The sequence below is a fragment of the Homalodisca vitripennis genome, chromosome 6, assembly GCF_021130785.1.
Source record: "Homalodisca vitripennis isolate AUS2020 chromosome 6, UT_GWSS_2.1, whole genome shotgun sequence".
Taxonomy (NCBI): domain Eukaryota; kingdom Metazoa; phylum Arthropoda; class Insecta; order Hemiptera; family Cicadellidae; genus Homalodisca; species Homalodisca vitripennis.
In genome coordinates this window covers 144,456,396-144,482,446 of record NC_060212.1, presented here as the reverse complement: position 1 = coordinate 144,482,446, position 26,051 = coordinate 144,456,396, and the positions used below count along the sequence as shown (strand labels likewise).

At 33.9% G+C, this 26,051-nt stretch overlaps 1 protein-coding gene across 2 annotated transcripts in view; it reads left to right on the top strand.

Annotated features, from left to right (window-relative positions):
• The first annotated feature begins 18,314 nt into the window (after positions 1 to 18,314).
• Positions 18,315 to 26,051, top strand: part of LOC124364979 (chitin synthase chs-2) — a 69,322-nt gene continuing 61,585 nt past the window's right edge. For both annotated transcript variants that reach the window (XM_046820841.1, XM_046820840.1), the window contains exon 1: positions 18,315 to 18,427. In XM_046820841.1, the coding sequence (XP_046676797.1) occupies positions 18,327 to 18,427 (101 nt within the window). In that variant the 5' untranslated portion in view covers positions 18,315 to 18,326. The remainder of the gene's footprint in view (positions 18,428 to 26,051) is intronic.

Sequence of the window (26,051 nt, the reverse complement as noted above, 5' to 3'; positions counted from 1 at the left end):
ATATATTAATCCATTGTCCAACTTGTCTTTAACAAAGGACCGTAACGTTTTTATGGTTCTAAGCCTAATTGTTTAAGAGGACCTGCTAGTGAGTTACGGACTCATCTCAAATTCATTTCGAAATCTGGAGTATCAATACTAACGAATCATTTAAAATATTAGTATAAATATTAATACTAATTGTTTATACTAGTGTATCAATACTAATGAATCATTTAAAATATTAGTATCAATTAATACTAATTGTTTATAGTGTATATTCAGTATATAGTTCCTTGTGTATAGTTCAGTATATCTATATCGAATATCAATTTTAAATAATTATTATTCAGATAATCGTTAACATCGAGAGGAAAAATGTAAGTTCCTAAAGGTGAAGAATTTATGAATTTTGAGAGTGTTTTTATTTATAACACTGAATTAAAATTTAACCCCTCGTTTAAAAGAGGAGCCTTAGATGCAGCTCACTAGCTTCCCGCCATAAAATTTCATGCAAAGATACTGTTTTTGTATATAAATAGATTACATAATAGGAATGGAGCACAATAATTTATTTCTAAAACAGTAAGAAAACACCGTAATCGTGGTACAGGGAAACCCTCAACTTTCCCTAACCCGGAAACTACAAGTAATTAACTTGTTTTTGTCTGGAGCGTTCGTGGCTTCCGTCACCTTCTTATTGTACCAGAGCCGACAATGCGGATGGAGGAGTCGGAAGAGTTTCCTGCGAATTAATCATTTAGAATTATGAGGTAATCGTATTTATCGTCACAGGCTGATTAGAGTAAAGAGAAATACTATTTTTGGTATATTGATGACAAATAAGGACTACGAAATCATCATCCAAATAGCAAGGAAAATGTTTCACCAAGGAAGCCTTCACAAAGAGTTCTAACTGTAGACAACTGATGCACTGCTTAAGTTGAAAAACAATATTGTTATGTCCGAAATAATGGAAAAAATACATTGGATAAATATATTAAATGCCACTTGCGCATTAATGAAATATTCTTCAGAGCTTGACTGTCGATCATTGTACTTTGAGCATTTTTTAAACTTTGGTTTTTTATGTAGACTGTGTATACGAAATCAACCTTTTCAATTAATTGTCCTCGTTGTAGTAAATGTAAACATTTTTTCACCGAAAATGACCCCACAGCCGAAAACTACAGCATTCCCAAAGTGTATACATACCACATGGTTTGTGGAAAAGATAAGTGCCAAAAAGGCGCAAACATTTTGAAATTTGATATAAAATATAAAACTTAATGGGCCAGACCGGTATGCATTGTATTTCAATATGACGGCCGTTAAATGTTTAATAAATTCACAATTTAGTTACTTAAGGACAGAGAGAAAAAAATAAACATGACTCTGGAATGCTAATGACATTTCTTTAAATCTTTCTAATAAACAATGTTTCTGTAGCCGAACGGTTTTCCAGATATTTATTACACGTAAATCCCATAAGAAGACTGAGCCGGAAGAACTAAGTTTTTACATTATTGCCACAGAGGTTGAGTTTTGTTCTATTCTTAGGTTATTTGCAAGAAGACATAAACTAAATAATCCCAAATTTAGTACATTTGACATTAAGTTTTCATTTATTAATGCACACATAATTATAGATACTAATGCAGTTGAAAAATCCTGCACTAAAATTAAACCATCGTTTACTTAACTTGTTTAAAAACACATTCCACAAAGTTATCTAAACGAGTTTTTCATAGACATCGTTGAGTTCCAACGACATTGAGCCTACTGGAGTCGTCACAGCTAAGGGCGTTCTCGTAATGGCCCCTATCCATCAATGGCAGAGTCTAAAGTGTGCGGTTAGTAAGTAGTGAGTAGCAATCTTGACATTTACAACAATTGTGTCACTCTACTGAAGGTCTCAATCACCAAACGGGATAATGTTTTCAATGATGGCTAAGGTGCTACTGCTAAGGTCATTTTGGGGATCTTTGCAGTGGATTGGAAGAATCGAGGTTTCGATATGATCCATAATGTGCGGCGAACGTTTTGGTCCCAGAAGGATTATAGTTTACGAGTCAGCAATAGGTTCATTTCCTCTAAAAAAGAAATCTAACGCCAGTCGCCGTAGTTTTGATGGAGGTCGAGATGAGACGGTATCAAAAGGGTTAAAATTAAGAAATTATAAGTTTTTCTCAGATCAATTGTTTTTGACTTTACACTCCTAAACTAGCTATCAAACACGTGAATAAGCGTCAGATGACCATATACAGGCCCTAAAAGTAGCGATTTTTGGGCTCTTCATCTAGTTTGTCTGAAGGCCGATTTTAAGTGACTAGGAAAGATATACTCTGGCATTACATATTTTTAATCTTCTTGAGAATCTCCTCTCTTAATATCTACCAAAACTAACGTAGCACGATCTATTTCCCTCTGAGAAATAAACTATACTTCACGAAAACCAGGTTTTGTGCCTATAAAATGCACATTATTAGTTCTCGGCTAACAGACTATTACATCTACAGACACACTTGCTCAGCTGATAGCTGTAACCTATCTGCCTGCTGTGGCTTATCAACTAGTACCAAACACTAACATATATATATATACTATTCATTGAAGGAGGAGCTCTTCTTATTGGAATACACTATTTTCTATTATTTGATGACGATGGCATCTTTGATGTCGAAAGGCTTCGTGTATAAAAATAAAATAATAATAATAATGTATAAAATAAATATTATATATTATTATTATAGTATAATATTATATTATATAAAAATTATAAAATAAAAAATCATTAATTAATAGAAAATAAATAAACTACTTTTAATTATTTTGCATATTTAAATAATTTTATAAAATATTTTATCGCTAATAAAAAAAATAAAACAACGAAGTCAATAACCGGTGTACCATAATATAAGTCTAGTGATATGTTAAAGTAGTGGAATAATGAATTTAATACACCCCTATATACTATTTAGCTTTCCTATTTCATAAATACTAATAAATAGTATCTCGCCTTTTATTATTTGAACATGAAGATTTACATGTAAAACAAATTTTATTAGAAGAACTAGCGGGCCCGGCGCGCTTTGCTGCGCATTTCAATAATTTTTTGCAAAAGTTGCCCGCGGCTTCGCACGCAATTTCCCGTTGAAAACAGTACACTATATTCACTTATTCTTTTTCTATCACATTCTAAACATTGCTGAGATAATTGATAGTCGTTCCATCGTGAGCCTCTTGGGCGTATTATGAAGGTATGTACCATATTCCTGCCTCTATCTAGCTGTTACCCACGGCTTCGCAAGCAAATCTTAAGAACCGAAGTCCTTATATTACTTAGTAAATTTTTTTTTTACTATAATAAATTTTAGATTAAATTAGTTATATCTCCGATGCCACGATTGAGCTTGCTTTGTTGTCTCGATCGAGAGAATATGTACACACGGAGTTTTGAGAACCATACTTCTGTCAAAAAAAACAACTAAGGTTGATTTTATAACATTCTTTATATTTGTAGCCAACGTAAGATAGTAATTATGATATCTGCATTACTCTTCTGATCAAGCATGAGCATGGTTTATATTAAATAAATATTGCAGTTAAAGGTGAATTTTTACGTCAAATTTGAATTGTATTATCTGGATAGTAAAGTCTATGTTTAACAGTGATTGCAAAAACAGTTTAAACAAAATTTGTCGTTTCTCTTAAGCTTACTCTATGCTTTAAAACTATAAGTGTAATATATGTTTACAAAGAACAGCTGATTAAAAATTTGAAAAGACGTTAACATATGTTTGCTGCAATGCATTTCTTATGGGTATTTCTGTAACCAGTGGGGCGGAATCCTGAATCGGGAAAGGGATGGGCATAGCTTATAAACCTTCTCCGTGGAAAAATACATATACGTACAAATTTTCATCATGATCGGTCCAATAGTTCACGATTCCATAAAGGACAAACATACAAACATTCATTTTTATATATATAGATAATAAAAAAACGTGGTTAACACACATCGGTACATATTCAATGATTGATTGAACACAGCGCGACTATTAGACACGTGAATGTGCGGGATTCGATAAGTACATAACCCTTCAAGTCCACGGTTCTCTACAAAAGGGACTAATGTTTAATCTCAGCTTCTCAACTAAAATAGTCAAATTGTTTGTTTCAAATCTTGTTTTTGGAGAAAGGCATTTTTGTGGAACACTTGGCAACTGAAATGTATGTAGTGCTCGCTTTAGACAAATTAAGTATTCAAAAGGAATAGAAATGTACCATTTAAAGTGGGCTAGGGCGGGTGGTGAAAGTCACGATGGCGGCAGTGACAGTGACGTGACAGCGACACGCAGCCCAAGGGTGAAAGTAGCCCGGATTGCTGAAATTGGAGTGATTGCCGGGCAATCTGAATATGTCGAAAGGCGTAGAATGAGTGACTAACTTCCACCTCCAGAACTGGCCATTCCGACATTCTCAGCCTTCACTTTACACGAGGAAACAGGAGTAAAAGTAGTAAACTTAGTAATTTTAGTGTTTCTAGTTTTACTTACGGTTCGGGCTTAATCTTTGACTAAAGCATATTTAATTGACTATAGTTGTTTAGTTTTATGTTAACCAGAAACCCTAAGAATGTCATGTAAAATTTCATAGAGTAGTTCCAGTAGTTCTTGCGTGATTGAATAATTTAAGAGACACTATTAGATTTCTATACAGGGTGTTCACTAAAGGTGTTCCGATACCTTGGGATTTTGTTCTACACATAAAATGAGCAAAAAAAATTCAAATGAACATATGTCCTAAAACCTTTAGTTTGCCGTCTATCTGTATGTATGTGTTTTTTTTATAAAAATAAATTGTATCTTTTGAATCAGTTAAGATAAAGTTATGAAACTTAGTATATGTAATTAATTTTTGTAGACCTTTTTGAAATTAAAATATTAACAAAATTCTTTTATCCGTCTCAGAATGGCGTCTGTTTAAAAATGTTTGCTCATTTGTATGTGTAGAACAAAATCCCAACATATTGGGAACACTTTTACTGAACACCCTGTATAATAGTATATACTTTAGTATGTGACATATTAACACATACAACCCCACTATACCAACACATTCAATATCATTTTATGGTGACTTTTTGTATAGGGTTTTATTATTTAAACACTGATATGAAACGCAATTTCATGAATAAAAATGTTAATGTAAAAGTGGCAAGATATCTTGAGAAATGTTTCATCTGTTTGAATTGACGATTTTGCATGAAAATTCTTTTCTACATAGACAAGAATAAGTTCTGAGATGGCAGAATGAGTCTAACCATGCAATTTGGTTGAGAATCGCTGAAGTCGATCACTCATTAGGATGACAAAATTTCTCCTTTGTTTGCCGGGGATGTAATATTTCTTTGCCGTATAGTTGTCTGCCGTTCTATCTTGCAATAATGAAATGGGCTATATAGCTGAAATTGTGCAATGAACCTTAGCGAAGCCTGTTGTGCGACACATGGTGTGGTGTAGTTATACTTGCTTTCTTTGAAGTTTGTTATTGACGATAAAAGGTTTGAGAGAATAATAGGATTTCGGACATTTGCCGTCGTTAATATCTCCCCCACCTGACGAAGAGGATAGATTCCAATCCTCGAAACGTTGTGTTACGTTCTACTTTTATAACTTCTACTTTCTTAACAATTACTAATACCACGACATGTGAAGTTTATAACAAATACTAATTTTTACACAAGTAAAGAGAATTCAAACGTCTAATGCACATTTAAGCAACTATTACAACAGTTTAAAAGCAGTACAGTAGTTAATATTACTCACCGCGACTACGAAACGTTATGATGTTTTAGATTCTTATCACATCTGAAGGCGGTATACGTTTGTAAGGACAATGTCTTGGACTGCAGAAGACATTAAAATGGCGGAGACCCCGACCAGAGACTTATCATTATGACAGGCGTACGTGGGTGCGTGCGGCGTGCAGGGGCGTGGGTCACCAACCTCGAGACTCATGCATTTCCTATTGAAACATTCTTGTCAGCCCTGATTTCTTCTAAACCAAACATGACTCATACCAACAGAGAAGGGCATTTCAAATATAAAATTATATTCTCTGATACGAAAATTGTTAATTTAACAGTTTCACATATTTAACAACTCACAACTTTGGAAGATCGCTTTTACAAAACCGAAACCTTATTCATGACGGCAGAGAACGGCTATTTTCGAAGTTCTTACAGGAGATATGGTGGCATAGAACACTTCGCAGATCAAGTAAAGGAGTCGATTAGATCCTCTTATCTAACTTTAGATGCTAGAAGGGCTTAAATCAACTTGGTTTTAACATATCTAGAGATTTAGTTTGTCAATTTATCTTATGATCCACGTGGTTCATGATTTTTATTTATAAGTTAGAAGAAACGTGTCAATTTGAACGTTTTCATAACAAATTTTCTGGATTTGTTTTGTATTTTGATGATTCGTTTGAGGCAAGAATTCAGATGAATGTTCTGCTCAAAAACAAATGATTGTATGCCACCATTCACGTTTTCAATTGGTGAAGTTTTTGGCACTCAGTGACGTCTTTAAAGATGTCCGTCGACGTTGTTCAAACACACCTTTCGTAGTATTGTATGCATTTATACATTTTTAACTCTTCCATTTTTAGAATTTACGTTGACAATTTACGTCAGAGCAAAGAATTGAATTAAAAAAATTAACATATTCATAGTCTTTGAACGTTCAAGAATCACTTATTTATTCCTTTTTACACAGTGAAATAGTGGATGGCTAAAAAACTCTCACATGTTCGAGATAGAATCTTACAATCAACAGAGACTGAGGTAAAACAAAAGCTTATCTATGAGCGATGCGGTGACTGCGGGCATTGTCCATTGTCTACTCAAGGTCTGGGCGTTCGACCATCTTGCGTGTGGAGTTTAGATCCGTCTAATCTTTACAGCTGGTTCTAAAGAACTAGAACCAACCTCGATGAAAAGATTTTGGGATTTTCTATTATTTTTCTAGACTTCACAGATGACGGAACGTTAATGATGATAGAGGGATATTACTAAGAAGGAAAGAATGTAGGGATTGTTCTCAACCAGAAGAGAGGAATCCAGTATTTCCGTTGGATGTTTGAAAACCCTTTAGGAGGAAATTTAAATTTTTGACGAAGAAGCGAATTATGTACGGAATAATTATGATTAAGTACCTTGTTTTCACAACAAAGACAAACATTATAAAGGAATGTAGATCAAATCCTATCCACGCAATAGGCTGACACAAAGGATGCCAATTTATCCCCAATTGCTCAATCGTGAATTACGATAGCAATTGCTACAGAGGAAACGAGAAGTAAATTCCTCGCTATTGCTGATGGTTGCGTGCCGTTAGGAGTTTGTTTTCACGAAGGCACAGTTTGGTAATTAACTAGGGTACTCGATACGGCTGTTGGAGATGTGGCTAAGGAGAGCATACGATGGGTGAAGAAGCCGCATTTCGGAGTTGGGTGCGACGGTGTGTGCAGTATGGACAGTAGAGTACAGTGTGGAATACTCGTGATGTGATTTAGAATAGTAAAGTGTTGGACCTTGTGAATTCATTTATAAAGAAGATTGTGATAATTATCTAAAATGTCTTTCAAATGGCTTCTGGGCTCCAGGATAGAGTATTTTGATAGGCTTCGTTCTGGTGAGTTTCTTTGGTTACTAGAAATGTTAAGATTGGAATTCTCAGAAACCTATTTAAATTTATCGCACACTAAGTATTCTATATTTAAAATTTAACATTTTCATACGTCAAGCTAAATTCTTTCATTCAAATGACATAAAAGATCAAATGACATAAATCAACGCCATAAATTGATTCATCAATGACATAAATAATTGATCAAATAGAGCTTTCCTGAAGAGATATCATATGGATTTTTATGGATGTTTGAAGATCCATCTTCAATAAATTGATCAAATAGAGCTTTCCTGAAGAGATATCATATGGATTTTTATGGATGTTTTGAAGATCCATCTTCAATAAATTGATCAAATAGAGCTTTCCTGAAGAGATATTACATTGAGTTTTATGGATGTTTGAAGATCCATCTGGGGTTCCTTGTTTACATTGGTCAGGTGAGGTTAGAACAAGTTTATACAGCCCAACAATTTGTCACTTTCTCTTCAACCAACTGGTCCGGAAACTTCAAAACTGGTTTGCATTGTTGAAGAGACTAATTTGTAGAGATGTAGGCTTACGAGTTTACACTTCACTATTAAGCATATGAGTTGCAGTTTTAGCCTTGTAGTTCTTAAAAAAACCAAAAAATGGTTTATTAAAAGTATCTATAGTAACAAAATAAATTTAATTTTGAGTTTTATATAATACTAAAATTTAAGGCTGTAGAACTTAATTTGAGACTATATAAATATATTTTTCTTAACTATTATAAGAAAAGAAAAAGCATTAAGAACTAGTTTGTAATACCTACTTAAAAATCTGCAACGGGCAGTTCAATGTAGTACATTATGAGAAACCAAATATCAACAGCAGTATTTCGGCAACTGGGCGGTTTCTGTAGTATTTTCGCTTACCATTATCGTAATCACAAGAACTATACGATGTTTATCCTACTGAAATTGTTTCATGACCTCTTCATATAGAGTAAAAGTTAAATAGAGAATGTGTCTTTGCAACACAACTAATGGACAGTTGAATGAAATCGACAAATTAGTAGACGACCACAAACGAATCATCTTGAGTTCAACAATCTGGAAAAAATCTCTGCTTACTTAACTATCTTTCAGGCAGTTAGGCATTGTAGGCCAAGATAGAGCAAGATGTTTTCTACATAGAGATGAGGCTTCGTACAAAATTTGAAGTCTATAGGTCTTTTCATTCTCCTGTATGGCAGGCTTTGCTAAAGCTCAGCCAATTAACATACTTTGGTTGTTTGTTACTGCAGATACACCGAAAACGATCTTAAAGAATGCGTGAAAATTTCGGAGGTAAGATAGACACTATCAGTCTAAATTGACCAAATCTGAAGAGATTGGACGGGTTTTTTCTTCCATTCCAAGTATTTTAATCGAAATTTGAGGTATTTCCCGAAAATTTATTCCTTAGATAGGATACCAGAATCATTTCCACATATCCTGTCTCTGGTTTTTTTCACCTATTTTGTCCCATCCTTCTTCTCGTTATCGCTTCTTTAGGTGCAAATTTTGAAATGCTATGTTAATGATTTATAGAGAGTAGTTTGAATCTCATTAAATTCAAGACACAACCAGCTACTGTAACCGTAAACTTGATGGGTAGTTCAATACATTTTGAATGCTTTTTCTGTAATCAACACAATTTTTCATACTAAAGAAAATGCAATATAGGTGAAGATCACACCTAGAAAATATGCTATAAAATTGCTACTAAAAGCAAAATTGCGAAGGTTCGTTCTACAACCACATTTTATCTAGGATTTTGACAAGTAGGCCTACAGACTCTATGCCACAGAGATAAAGCACGTGTTAAAAACGATTTGAGCATTCGTATCCAACACACATACTGTAAAATGTTCTGCAACTTTGATTGGAGAGGATGGCTTTCCCTTCTTCCAAATTCACATGATTGAAATATAGCCCACTATTCCTCCTAATACATAGTATCGTGACAAGAAACGGCTCTACCCCCAACCTTACGCATCCTGAATATCCTGTCGCTCCGGAAGGAAGCGCAAAATTCCTCTTAGGACCTTTAAGTGTCATTACATAGAATCTTTCATTAAAGATTTTCAGCTTCTATTTATAATAAACTAATTATAATACAGTACTTCAATATTAGCCAAGTGAAAATGCATACATGACCGATAATCCCAAAATGTACTACCTTTTCAGTTATATATACCAGGAAAGAGATTTGTGACCCCAACGATGGACTGACTGTCTATCCGGTCTATCCGTAGGATATCCTAGGACGAAATGAGCTATATACTCGTACTTGACGGTTTGCATGAACTTCTGCGAAGCCCTTTACGCAACAAACGAAATGGTGCACTCCTTCCTACTTGATATTATTTAGTTGAACATACCTTGATTTATTGGTTGTTCTATAAATTCAACTTGCTTATTTGCTCTAAGAACCAACCTTTCATAACTGCCACCCAGGCTAACGTCAACCCTATTAATAACTTGTGTTTCACTTTTACTCTCAACGAAAAGCAGTCTTTATCTCAAACACAAGACTGGTTGGAGCTGATTTGCATGACAAGCAGGTGGGTTCTGAACCAGCAGCAGTTGGGCAACGTGGTCACACCACTGTCACTTTCACATGGCGGCGCAGCCGGCGCGCACAGGAAGGCCTGGCTGAGCCAACCAAACCGTATTGGAACCAGTTCGACACGCTGGATTGTTTTTACCGGTTACATAACTCGAATTATCGCAGGCTGTTGATAGTAGGTTTACTTCTGTTCTTGTGCGAACCAGGCTATAGTCTCGAGACTTCGAGGTCGAAGGCTTCTAGATCATGGATTGGAATTGAGATTATGGGAATGGATTGAAAGAGGAAGAGGTTTGTGTTAACGGAAGATGTGTTATAACCGGTTGGAAGTATTGGTTTATTGTTATAATCAAGACTAAACTAAGTATTAAATTGATAGATCATAAAAATAAATTTTGACAATCCAATTTTCAATATGGATATTACTAAAGTTTAATATGAATGTCAGACATACTGAAATCACCAAGAGTAAAAGGTTTTGGAAGGAGTTCTAGACCAACAGCATCTTTATTCGTAAAATTAAACGTCTTGGAGGAAAAAACGGTCTAAACATATTTGCAGATGTTATTGACTTCGGGAATCGAACCCATGACTTTTAGATTACAGAGTCGCAGTCTGTTCTATACCGACTGCTCTTCTATACAGGTAATGGTTAATTGTCTTGGATAGTTCAATTACTTAATCAGAAAAATTTGTTGTATATACTGTAAATAAAACGTATCAGTTATGACAATGTTATGCAAGTTTAATGGTCTTTAGGATATTCACCTCTTTAATGAATACTCAAATTTTAAAATAATATATTATAAATGAAAATTCTACGATATTTTTACCAAAATGTGGACATTTATCATTCACCCTTTCACACCCTTACATTCACTGCAATTAATTAAATTAAACTAATTAACGCGTAAGGGTATTATCAAAACATCTCGTAAAGGAAGTGCAGTGTAGCGTCTGAAATACATATTCTATCCAGTGAATTGAAATTAATAATGAGACATAATAAATAAACCTGCACGGAAGTAATTATTTCTATACGCTTTCTCTAAGGCATGTTTCACGTTTTTCAATGAATAATAATTAACAAGCTATATAAGGGAGATGGCGCCCAAACGTCCTAGTTGATACGGTAGAAGGAGTGCGTCTCTCGTCTTGTAAAGTTTTGAACTTTGTAACAGATTGTCTAACGTACTAAATTGTGGACAGTTATTGAATTGGTTGATATTATAAGTAATCTTTGAAGATAACCAACAATGATCCATTTAAGAATTATAAATATTATGCAGCTTGAAACCTTAATTAAAACTTTTTTAGATTATAAGGTATACGAATTATAAATGCTATTTTGTATTTTCATTTCAATTTTGTGTAACTAAGAAAAACAATTTAATGTACTTATCGAACTAAAGTTATTGAAACCACCATACTGATTCTATGTATAATTTTAAGACTCAATATACTCACTAAAATGTAAAGAATAAACTCAATTTTATTATTTAATTTTCACTTAGATTTATTACTTTGCATTATGAGCTGTCACATCACCTACCTGGCATTTAAATATCAAACATCTCTAAATGTTTGGTGTTAAAAAATATAGGCAACGTAGATGGTGTCCTAGTATCTACACCGCATAATTAAACAATCATTTACAATATTGAAAAATTAAAATATTAACTAAAAAATTAATTAAACATAACATTAAATTTCTAAACTAAGGGTAGTATCGTTGACAATATTAAAATGTTTAACTCCTTTGCATCTATCAGTAGTAGCCAACTGCACGTAATTTGGCAATACAGAATATAATTGAATAATAATATGCATATAAAGGCAAGGTTAAGATTGAATATAACTATGGTATACATTGAATATATTAATGGTTAATTGGATTGAATTGATATAAATAACCCATTCCAAGGTGATATGGAAATAATGTAGGTACAACTATTGCTTTTTTTGTTACACATTTAAACAAATAGTTCATATTTGCTCATATGCACTTTGAGTACTAGGATCATATTAAAAATACATTAATAGTTATTTACGAGTTCATGTGTAAAATCATGTCCTCAGAATAAAAGCACGTTGATTATTCAAAGACTTTTTTATTGTCTTATTGTAAGTTCTGGTAAACACGATATTTAATTTCTCAACGCATAGAATGTTTTATGATTTAAAATAATAATTTAATTCAATTGTATTAAGAAACATGCCGATTCTCTAAAAGTTCGTGGAACTGTATTAAATCTTTAGGATCTGGAAACTGAACGTTTGACTATTCCATCAAACAAAACTCATGAAGGAAGTCGACTATAATTGACAAATTAATGTGTTGGCACATGTTTTCATGTTAAAAAAATGTCTTTTTGGGCCGTAGCACTTAAAGTATTAATTGCAAATAAATGCCAAAATGAATTATATAGTCCTTACTTATAAATTACCGTTAATTTTAATCTAGCGCTTTTAATGTGGGTTCAAATATCTACCTAATAAAATTTCACACAGCTTTCCATACACACAGCTTTTTTTGTTGTTGTTTTTTTCATTCAACATTACAAATATAAATTTTTATAATGTTAAAAAGAGTTCGGATTTGTATTAGATAATACTGGATTTCACTGATATAATATCCATAAAATTTAAACTCACGGCTGATCGAATTGAGGAATTACTAACGGTTAATTGTAATTAAGGCGTTTTTTAATATAACACTTCCGGGCGGAACAAATGAACTTTTCTTGCCTCCTAAATCCTTGTTGCATTTATTCGTGAGATGGAACTACAAGTAAAATGTTAGCGTCATTCACGGGTGTTCCCGCTATTAATAAGCACGAGATTGTTGACACACCACCATAATTATTATCTACTTACCTTACACATGTGAGGCAAGTTAACTTCTGTACTGATAAGTACTGCTAAGTGAGTACCTATGCTAAGTAAGTGCTCTGATAAGTGGAGTATGTTAAGTACTGACGCGTGTCTCTTGCTGCTTCCGCTTAGCGGTCTGCTGCTACAAAGAGCTCTTTGTTCTGCATGTCCAGCAAAACATATGAAGTAGACTTATGTTTTCTATATTGGACAAATTGTAGGAGGCAATAAGCACCTATTGAAAAATAGACCAAAATAAGTACGCATGTCTTATATTACGTATATCGTTGCAGTATCACCATTTTTCGTGATCTTATCTTCACATAAATAATATGTAAAAGTAAATTTCATACGATGTGTAAAATTTAGTTTTGAAAACAGTATTAATATTTGCATTAAATCATTGTAACCGTTAGCTTGTTATATATATTTAAATTTTTATTTAATATATATATTTAAAATTTTTTGATTACTATTCCTAGTGCTTCTCAGATCAATCTTTTTGTTTTTTAATTCTGTAAATATACAAAATTTTGAACAAAAACTGAATTTTTGTGACTGTGTAGCTGTAGTGAAAATTTGATAATCTGGAAAATGAGGAGACATGTTTTAGAAATAAAACATAAAAAATGGAAGTATTATACATCAACTTTATTTCTGTGATCCAGTTTCCTTAAAACGTCTAGATTATTGTCTGTTATAAAAATCTCTCTGTAAGAAACAAATACAACGGAGTCTCGAAGATCCCAACACAACGTAAATTAAGGTACCTACATAATGTCCAACAAAGTAACTTCGCCAAAGAATAAAATGTTTATACTCACTTTACTTACAAATGTGTGTGTCTAAATTTGAATAGCCCACTACTTCTGATACCTCCGGTTCTTTTAATAGGTCCATTACTTCAATTAGGAGAGATTTCATACTTTTTTTAATTCTAAGTCAACTGATGACAGAAAAAGGAGATGAAGGAAGTCTCTGAAGAGACGAGCCATCTGAGTCTGAGATTGAGTGGTTACAAATACGTCATTTTGGAAATATACATGTATACAATACATATTTTGAACATATTATGTCAAATTATTGTTTTAAGGCTTGTTATATACATAATTTTATTATATGCCTATATTCAGCAAATAGCTTTAATAAATAATAATTTTGGCCTGATCTGAAGGGTTTCTGACCCACTGTGCACTAGTGAGAATATCATATTCCCAAATAGTGTGGAAATCACTAAATGTATTTAGTAGTATACACGATAGGAAAACAGCTAATATCTGGCTAGTATCGTAAAAAATGTATTTTTACCGTTACCTTTATTTTTCACCTTTTGATGCAAATCAGTAGTTCTTCCTTTGAGCAAGGGGAACCTATGTATGAAGTTTTAAATCTCTAGGGATTCTCTAGAGTTATTGTACGGACGAGAAGGCAACGACATAATTAATAAGGTCATGTCGGGGTCTTTAATAAGTGATGGGTAGAAAGTCCCTCACGGGCCTCGCCACGATATTTTAGAAAAATAATACTTTTATTTGCAGCTATGATTGCCCCCATTAAACTTGTTTCACACTTCTATTAGATGTTTCCTACAATGATAGTTATCTATCTAGGAACTTGTTCCTTTTCCACTATTCGTTCCTGAACAAAAACGAGGAACTACGATAAAGTTGCGGGTGTCCCTAGACTTCTGCCACTCATTCAGTGAGGAGGCGGAGCTCGACGACAAAACCGTGAGAACTGGGCCGACCTGTGATTTAGGTGGGAACAAGGCTCTTCTGTAGCAGCACAGTGAGAACCGATGCTACAATGTCTTTCCAAGCGAATAGTTTAAAAGTGAAAACACTTGCGTTTCGCCTACATTTAAAGTAAGGTCTTCAAAATTGTGCTGAGCAGGAAGGAAACAGTGCGAAAGCGGCAAAAAATTAATGTTATGTGCATTATTATAGGTACAGAGAGGTCGACCTATGGAGGACCTTGGCCTCGGTCTTAACCACGCCCTGCCCTCGGGGTCTTGTCCTGACGCTGAAGGAACCGTGCCAACTAGGAAGTTGAATATGCGGAAATCTGGATCACTTTCTCTTTGAAGCGCCCTAAAACAAGGATTAATTGAAATAAGAACTGTCTGGGGACGGTTAAAACCGGTTTATATGTTAAGGACACTTTACTTATGAATTCGTTTTATTAGCGCTCACCATTTTAATTTAATTGTTAAAGTAACTCGAATTGAAAAATACTGAAATATTTACTGCACCGGTCCCATACGCTGAAAGACTCTAGCAAGAGTAGAAAGATGTCCCAAAGGCCAGTAAGAGTCTTGATTATAGAGAAAAGTCTCCACTTTCTATTTCTGACTGACTTCCTTAACGGAACAAGTCCGAAAAATAGAGATTTTTTAGCATTATCTGCGTTCAGAGAGTGTTATTTTTTCAAAGTTAATTCGTATTTTGTGACTAAAACGTTTTTTATTGCGACGCAGAACACTTCAAAAAGTCTAAATCGATATTAATTACTTGTAAGAAAATATAACTGAATCAGACACTAACTAGCCCTTTTTATATAGCTGTGTTTATTGGTAGACTTGCTATTAAAACAGTACTGACAAATTAGTTAATGACATGAATAATTGTTACGGTTTAAACATAACGTGTAACGTACTTTACAGTAGTTTCAGAAAACTTTAGATTTTTATAAACTGATTGGATAATATACAAACTCGATAAATTATATCTTCATTACGAAATTTTCTGATGTTTTCTGCGTAGATAAATATGCTATCAATTAAAAGTTGATGTAAAACCTGTATATTTTTAAAATACAAAAGAGCTTGTATTATTAAGGAACCGACAGCAACTTCTTGAAATCATGTCGTTGTCAGTCCGTCAGTGTGATAAACCTTGATAAAATGTCCTAGAGACTTAAACTCGGTCCATAGGTTTTTATTCATACAAAGAGGATCACTGTTGATTTCGGGGTCAAACGGTAAAGGACCGCTTTACTGCCCGTCTGTCCGTATATACCATAACTTTTGGCAGAAAGTTATTACAAACTTGAAACTTTGTATATGCATTCTTCTTAATCCAAGGAAGAACCTTATTTGATTTGGGTTCAAAATGTCAATTGGTAACCCGCCCGTCCTTCTGTTTATACCGATGTGCGATAACTCATTTGTAAACACACACACACACACACACACACACACACACACACACACACTCACACACACACACACACACACACACACACACACACACACACACACACACACACACACACACACACACACACACACACACACACACACACACACACACACACAGTGTGTGTATGTATACGTTTATAAGGGTCCTTCGATACTCCGTAATTTTGTTTATTAGCAGGAATGTAATAAAATCCATTCTTAATTTTGTATATATCTGAGGTTAATCTGGGAACAATTTAGCATAGACGAATGAAACGAAGTCGTTTTCCGAAAAAAATGGCTAATTGGCAACAATTTTATGATTTCGGAGAATTAGATATAGTCATATTAGAACACAATATAAAAGAAAAAAGCTTTTACATCTAGTTAAAAAATAAGCTTTTTAAGTAAACTGTCCTTTAATGAATTATTAAAATATCAGGAATTTGACTCCTATTAATAACTATTTTGGTCCATTTATATATACAGGTTTATATACAGTTATTTCAGCTAGATAAATTACTAGTCGTGTATATTATACTAATGAAGTAAAATTTATCAATATGTAGCTTTCTGTCAGTACATTCTTCAAATAGGGTGCACAGACTTCAAGAAGTTATAAGATTCTCTTATATAACTACAAGAATTGAGTTTTTAATAGTTAAAGGATTTATAGTCAATTAAGTAAATAAGGGTGTCATTAAATGAATATATCATATCTTACGAATTTAAATACCATAAAATACAGGTACTTATGTAATTAATTTGTCACTTTTTTGTATGTTTTATGGTCCAGTGACACAATGTTTGAAAATTCTTTAAACATTTCCAGTTTTCTGTCTTTCAAAGTCTCTCTGTTTAATATTGGCTGCTGTATTGCATTTTGTTCGTCACAGTTTACAGTATTACAGTTTATTGTCATCTTAAAAATTTGATTTGTCATTTTATCAGCAAGTGTAGTTCAATAGTTTACTAATTTTAAAGTTTATACAGTTAAAGTAAATTAACTTTTAGCAATTATATGTGTAATAGCGATTTTGTTAGTTCTCAGTAATTTATCAGTCTTCTGTCAACGTTTAATCTAATCTTTTTTTGTAAAGGGGTTTCAGTGAAAGACATAAAGACTGAGATTTTTTTATCTTGAATTTAAGAGACGCCTTTTCTGCAGCAAGACAACAGTATATACCTAGATATTCACACTGGGACATACTCCTTTTTCTATAATGTACGAATAGTTCAAGTTGCAATGCTTTGTGATATAGGAGTATCTATCATAAATATTCCCTTCTTGGGCAGTGTGTATTGAAAGGATGGTATTCTACTAAACATAAATAACACACATGTTGAATGTTTCTAGTAAAAGAGATTGGAATTTTATTTAGCCAGTAAAAATGTTTTATAACAAGTTCGTATATTATTCAGCTTTTCTGCTAGTATCAGAACCTTCCTTATCCTTTTATATTTCAATCCGGCTTTGCTTAGAAGTTAATTACAGTTTTTAAGCTTATAATTTGTAGCAGAAAAATGTGGATATGGAAATGATACGGTGCTAATAAACATGTATAGTTCACTAAGTGAGGTGTTCGAAGGTATTCATTATTATACACTGTTACTCGAATACATACACACACAAATAACTGTAAACACAAGCGAACACTGCCACAATGTGACAATACATCCCGAGGATTGACAAAAATTCCATATAGTAAACAAGAGTGCTAGAGGCACACTGAGCTAACAAAATAACAAAGGTGGAATGGAAGGAATCACCCCCATGCGTCACTGATGACACAGCCATGGATGGAATATCTCCTATACGCACTCAACGTGTTAAAACTTAGTCAAGCTCTAAATTTTTAAGTATTTACGCAGAGAACTGTCGCAGAACTGAATTCAAATCACTCAATTAAGTTCAGGAGAAACATTCAATCTTGCAGTGGTGGTCCTGATGATGATTGGGAACCTTCATCAATATCCGTATATTATCATCATTCACTCTCCCTTCTGTTGCAGGCACGGCGATGACGGGTCTACGGCCGCACCTTCTCAACGAACAGGGCAGCGATGACAACTTCTCCGACGACGAGAGCTCACCGCTCACCCACGACATCTATGGCGGCAGGTAGGCCTACTGCGAGCCTTAGTTTTAGGCAAAAATGGACAGTAATTTGTTATCTCAAAATTAAACCAATAATTTTCACAAGCTTAACCTGATATACTTACTCTTCGAATATGTGCTGTTATTGTTATTCAAAATAATCTAGATGCGTATGCTGTGATAATTCATAAAGTCAATGAAAACATCAAATTATCCCAGTTTTTTTTATTTGTGCAGGCTTCTTATTATTGTATAGGAAAGACAAGAGATCAAGAAAAAGTTCCGAAGTATCCAAAATTTTGAATTAAAACTTTTAGAATTATCCAAGTTTCCGCTCAGATAATAAATCAGAGGCTGTATTTTAACGTAGATACGAAATGAAACAAACAAAGAAATAACACCATACGCTTGTATAAAATTAACATAACTATAAAAAGAAAACTATACTAGACAAATACTACTAAAATTTACATTAAGAGATTCCACCATGTTATTTATTCACTCACCTTTATGCCATATCCAAATCATAGCACTCAAATGAAACCTACCTTCCACAGCTTACAATAATTGTATGTCATTGCCTCGAATTTGGGACAGCTTCTAATGAAACCGAACGTATAGAGAATTTCATAATAAACAATTATCTCATAAAATATTCATCGAATACTGCAGCCTGTGATGAGGTATCCGTAATGTATACGAGCCAGGTCGAGCGTTTATATAAATACACTATTTTAAGTACTTTGATGCATTAATTTAATTTTAATGCATTTTAATTGAGTTTAGTATGGCTTAATGTAAAATTTCCCGGCTAAAAGGGTATACAACATAGGTATACAATTAATTTCATTATGAATCACTAACATAACTATATAAAAATACAGTTCTAAGATTTAATTACTTTATTTTTTAATAAAAAGCATAAAGTACTTATAACCACTAAAATTGCCTAAAATGGAATAAAAAAATTAATTATTATGTTGTGTTTTTAAACTCTTTGTATCACCTCCTCGTTTGTTTTATGAACCCTTAGACGGTTTCAAAACTGTCAATGATATCGTTTAACCACGGTCAACTACAGCTGACAACTCTGTGAACCACTGTAAAACTAAAGGAAAGTATTCTACAGTAGGTAACGAAGAATGTAAACCTTGACTCATGAGTTAACTACAACAATAGTAGGCAAGTGAATAATGTTGTTACAATTAACACTGAATAGATGTAAAATAATAGCCTGATATTGGAGTGGTAGTAAAATTGTAAGTTCTCACGAATAAATTGAAATTTATAAATATGAGTTGAATCGTTACAATAGAACGATAGTTATTGAAATGTAATGAATAAATTCAATCAGGTAAACATCAATATTTGTATGGATTTGTAATTGTTCGTAACAAATGTGTGATGATACGCCATGACGTACGCGATGATTACTGCAATAAGAGAAGTAATGAAGACAGCTTGTACTAATGGCACTCGGCGATTATCTAGGGAAAGGATCCTTGCAAGGCTATCGCGATGGGAATGAAGGCCTCGCACCTTAACACATTTCGAATAATTACACAAGGACGCAGGAAACAGGAACTGGAGCACGGCTTCAACAATGGCGGACACTTCCGGCCTGTGGAACTTCTTCGCTCTGCATCTGAATACAAAGAAGAATAGCCTGAGCATTTCTTCTTTTGTCCCAGCAGGAAATAATCTCTCTTGAGGAGAAAGTTGGGTATAACGACTTTTCTCATTGCATATATTTTAGGCAGATTTATCGACTACTGAGTTTGAAATCGGAAGGTTTGATGGACTTGTTAGTTTATTTGTTTGCATTGAGTTATGGGTTCTGCAGTTGGTTTAAGATTGGGGTATTTATTTAAATAGCATAATCTCAATCTACTTAGATAAATCATTGAAGACAGGAAAAATATAAAAATTGTCTGATCATTCTCCAAGTAATTGTGGACATTAGGACAGCTCGAACTCAACCTCTGATGCTAAGAGTTTGATCTTATACAATATGAATATACAACTGAAGAGAATTACATGCTTGTTACGTTGAAAATGTAATTTCGTTGTTTAATATTTCATGTCAACTGTCATTGTCAAATATTATAACTTGTGTTGCATAAGTCTTTATCGTCCGCCATTTTTTTCTTTGGCCTGATTAGAAAATTACGAAACATTACTTTTGTAATTCCTTATTAAATGACCAAACCGTTTTTGTGTGTGGAAAGTTATCATAAAGTGATGTGAAGTTACAAAACCTTTAACTTATCTAACCGTTACCTTAAGTTAAAAAACCACCCAACCAAAAATAGGCACACTCCTTTAAGAGGATGTGCTTAATAACAGTTCTCCTGCAATACAATAAAGTTGAATGGTGTTGTGTAACTGATTACGGACCATAAAATGTAGTAAATTTCGCAATTCTTTTCATTACGATAAAATAAGTATAATAATCTCTCGACGTTGCAACAAACTCTTGCGTTTAATAGCACATTAACTGTATTTTATGATACTTTTATGTGGAGATTCTCATGCTCAGTTTCTCGACAACCACCCAAGAATGTTCTCGACCTTTGCTCCTTCACCTAAGGGATACGCCCACGATTGTAAATTTAACAAAGAGCGAATGATTTATGTACTGTAGTTCAGTATTTGCTTTGTTGCAGAGCCCATATTATTAAGTTACAGTGAACGTAAAGCATGGAAGGATAGACCAGTGGATCCAGGATTTACCTGGGTGATGGCATGCCCATTATCCATATTTCATTGGAGAAGGAAATTTAGTTCGATCTTTTTCTGTTTGCTTGTATATTTAGTTTTAAAAGTGTAAGACGTTGAAAAATGTGACTTAAAACCTAAAGTAACGTACAAACCAAACAATATAGAAAGGACAGCCCCAATCACTGGTTTATCACTTAATTTGCAGTAGGTGAGAAGGTGTTGTTGAAGGAAATATTTAAAGAATTACAGTAATCTTGAAAATAAACCAACCCTACAATGACCTATACGCGTGACGTTTGTGGATACTACTTTACTTGAATACAGTTCACGAAAGTAAAAAATACCTTAAATTTGAAGGATTGATGAGATTTGCAAGAGTGTTTAATCGAGAATCCTGCAAACCAGATACATCGTTTTTCAATATACTTATTCAGTATAGAATATTGTTTTTTAATAAACGGCATTCTCTTTTATAAATTTACATTGAAATTAGGACTCTGCAAAATAAAATGAAAAAGGAACAGTTTAAATAAAACATAAATTCTCTAGAAAACCTTACTTTGGTGTATTAAAATTGCTCAGTAAGACATTAAAGGCATATTTAGGAGCTATTTTGTCACAAGGTCTATGGTATACTCTGATTTTGGATGTGAATTAGACATAGTAAAGAGACAAATCGTATTTGCGACCATAGTAATTTCTATCAGAACTTATTAACATTGTGCAACAAGATTGTTTCCAACTCGAAATCAGACAGACATGACCTCATCGTACAGTGTCAGCAGCTCTTTTCCGGGGTGAAAATGGTTGAAACCAGATTACTGAACGACCTTCCAAAAATTTCTGTTTTAACGGAGTAGGACTTCTTTTCTCCCTCTCCTCCATCCACAAATATTGAATATGCTTTCTCTTACGAAACAGTGCAAAAGTGGTGGATGGGTGGAAGGGTTTTTACTTTTAGGGTGATGGATGTTTACAACCGTTTGCTTTTTAGAGCATGAGTATGATGCAAGAGAATAAATGAGAGTTGTGGAACTCAGCTTCATGAACGGTTTCAAATACCCCTTTTCGAAGTAGAAATGGTTAAACACTTGTTCTATTCTAAAAAGCAGTACACTCTGAAAAGTTGATATAATTTTTAAAAGGAATCCCACGAGCCAAGACCAGAACGGTGAGGTGTATACGAAATCATTTCTCTGGGAGTGAGACTGAGAAAGTGCAGGTATCAACATTCACACGTAACGCGGAGCAGTCCTGACTAACGGGAGCGGAGCAAGGTCGCCGTGTCGGCCTTGTCTGGCTGACTCCCACTCCTGCTTCCCTCTCCCCTTGTTTGTCTCACAGGATCCTTTGTCTTGATTAAGTGATTAACGAAGTCACCAGGTTAACATGGTGACTAACTCAATTACTTGATCTAATTTGGTATACCGCAAGGTTTGGGCTTATCCTCTCTCTTTTTTCTACATTTGACATTTTTCCTTAAAGAATCCATTCAAGAGAGACGCAATTGTGTACTATATTCTAATAAAGAATTCTCAATTAATCAAATAAAGTTATGACTAGCTAATGAATCGGTATCATTGAGTAAGCAGGCTGTTTGCAAGCGTTCATATGTAAGGCCATTGGTTTCGACATTTGTGCAAGAACAACAGTTTGTTGATTCTGTCTGACTGGTGATTTGTCATCGCTGTGCACCTTTCACCGGTCGTTCTTGCCTTTCATTAAGACGGTATAAGAACACCATGTCAGCTATAATAACTCCAGCAGAGATGACGTATGGCTTTCGTCACCCATGTTGCGTCGTGTCGGCCCTTCCTAGCTCAAGAGCGTGACTTCCGCGCCCCCGGAGTGTCGTGGTCATAGGATCAGATCCGTTGCCCAATACAAGACTAGCTTATTCTTGCAGACTAGCGGTGGGTGTAGGATGAAAGGTCGAGGACATCCACCGTCTGGATAACACATTCTTGCCTCTTTTATCAAGGCCGAACACAAGCGAATCAGCGATACTTGACAAAGTACAACACAGTCCACTTTTCACTCTTTGAAGCTGACAGTTTAGATATTATAATTTTCCTTACTTTTTGAACTTGAATAATCCATTATTGGATCAAATCAAATTGAATACCTGCCCTGTTGTAGTTACTGAACCTGTAGACAAAACGTAGGGGTTCTTTATGTATATACCTCTTATACTGAATATAAGTATACAGTTAAAGTAGTTATTTTTGTTTTAAGTTTAGGTTTTGTGTTTAGTATATTTATTGAGATGTAAGAATAAGAGTCTGATATGTTTTGGTAAAATTCTCATAATTAAAGTTTTTTTAATACTACAAAAGTAAATGAAAAGTATACATTTAATTATGTCCTGTGTTACATCATTTGGAAGGAATGGGAAGTACAGGAGAGAAAGATGGGGTTCTGCAGTTCTTACATTAGTTCTTTAAATTTCATTGCATTTTTTTGCCTACAGAACCAAAATTTTCTCAGATAACTGTTTACAATAAGCCTAATCGTCATTCTTCAAAACAGCCTGTAAATTGAGGTCCAAATTCACAGGTATTCAACGTTTTAAAGAAAACTAGGTTCTCACAAAGTTTTATTCCACTTCGAGAAGACGTTGAGAACAATGTGGTTATGAGAAAGATCATTTAGAGAAATTTACACAGAAGTACAGGTTGTCAGAGTACGCGTTGTAACTGTGAATAGAAATTATCTGTATTAGAAAATAATTTATTTACTGTAAAAGGAAAGATAAGTAATTTATATTTATGTATGTATTAAAATAAGAACTATGCATTTAACGTGGAAATAGATATTGAAGTAGGGATTGATAGATAATGTAATGAAAATATCATGCGTGGTCAATGATGGCCCCATAGAGGATAAAAGCATGAACGAAAGGCTTCTTTAATACGTAGTAGATCAGACCAACCGCATTATATCAAAGAAACACGTTTGGTAGAGAGTAGTGGAAGTTTCAACTTACATTTGGAAAATTTGATAAGTATAAGGATAGATATCCAATAAGATCTATCAGGTAAATGGTCCTGCAGGAGAGAAGGAATACAGACCTGCTCAAAGTTTTAGTGAATGGCAGGCAATATTGTTTTAAGTGAAAATACGTGGATAATTCGGCGAGAAATGACAAGTTATGCCTGCGTTGTGTTGAAAGTGCGAAGGTTTTGGTGAGCTAAGTGAAAAGTAGTTTTAAATTTCCTCTGGTTTTACCATTTTCAGCTGTAATTTTTGCAAAGGAATTGAGTTAGGTCATTAGTCTTCCACCAGTGGCGTAACTAGGATTTTCATTAGTGGATAAAACGGGGAGTATTTAATGGGGAGTTTGTCAGCCACAGCAAATTCCTACTATTGTGATTTCTGTCATAACGGGACTAATTTTCCCATTATATGTTTCACTTCCATTATATTTTAAGGCATCGGAACGATAAATTAAGGGGGGTAACCCTCTTAACCCTACTACTTGGCTACGTCACTGACATTCACTATGAATGACTTTCTCAACAGAACCAACCATGACGCCACACTACAGTACTAAAGGAGAAGCGGACTGCTATATTCCACTGGGAAGACCTTTGTTGATGAATCACACTCTTACCGTTTGCCAACTCCAACTATAGTTACATCCGGGTTTTGTTTGTCTTTGACACATAATTTTGATCGGACCCCGAAGCAACTACATGCTTTTCTGTACATCTAGATTTGGTAGTGAATTTGTAAAATGAAAATAACCTATCGCAATAGCCTGTTTTTTTTTTTAAAATTTTTTTTAAAAGGGTGGGGTGTGTGGATTTCTTAATACTGGATTTTAATGATTTAATATCCATAAATGAAAACTCACGGCTGATCGATTGAGGAAATTACTAACGGTTAATTGTAAATTAAGGCTTTTTTAATATAACACATTCCGGGCGGAACAAATGAACTTTCTTTGCCTTCCCCCTAAATCCTTGTTGCATTTATTCGTGAGATGGAACTACAAGTATAAATGTTAAGAGTCACTCGCGGGTGTTCCGCTATTAATAACTCGAGGTTGTAGACACGTTACCATAGATTATTATCTACTTACCCTTACACAGGTGAGGCAAGTTAACTTCTGTACTGCTAAGTGAGTACCTATGCTAAGTAAGTTGCTGCTGATAAGTGGAGTATGTTAAGTTACTGACGCGTGTCTCTTGCTGCTTCCGCTTAGCGGTCTTCTGCTACAAGAGCTCTTTGTTCTGCATGTTCCAGCAAAACATATGAAGTAGACTTATGTTTTCTATCTTGGACAAATTATAGGAGGCAATAAGCACCTATTGAAAAATAGACCAAAATAAGTACGCATGTCTTAATATTTACGTATATCGTTGCAGTATCACCATATATCGTGATCTTATCTTCACATAAATAAATGTAATAGTAAATATCATACGATGTGTAGAAAAATTTTTGTTTTGAAAACAGTATTAATATTTGCATTAAATAAAATTGTATCCGTTAGCTTGTTATATATTATTTAAAATTTGTTATTTAAATATATATATTTAAAATTTTTTTATTACTATTCCTATGGTCCTTCTCAGATCAATCTTTTCTTTTTTAATTCTGTAAAATATACAATATTTTGAACAAAAACTGTATTTTTGTGACTGTGTAGCTGTAGTGAAACTTGATAATCCGGAAAATGAGGAGACATGTTTTAGAAATAATACATAAAAATGGAGAGTATTATTACATCTACTTTATTTTGTGATCCAGGTTTCCTTTAAACGTCTAGATTATTGTCTGTTATAAAAATCTCTTGTAAGAAACAAATACAACGGAGTCTCGAAGATTCCAACGCAACGTAAATTAAGGTAGGCCTACAGTAAACAATATCCAACAAAGTAACTCACTTTACCTTACAATGTGTGTGTCTAAAATTTGAATA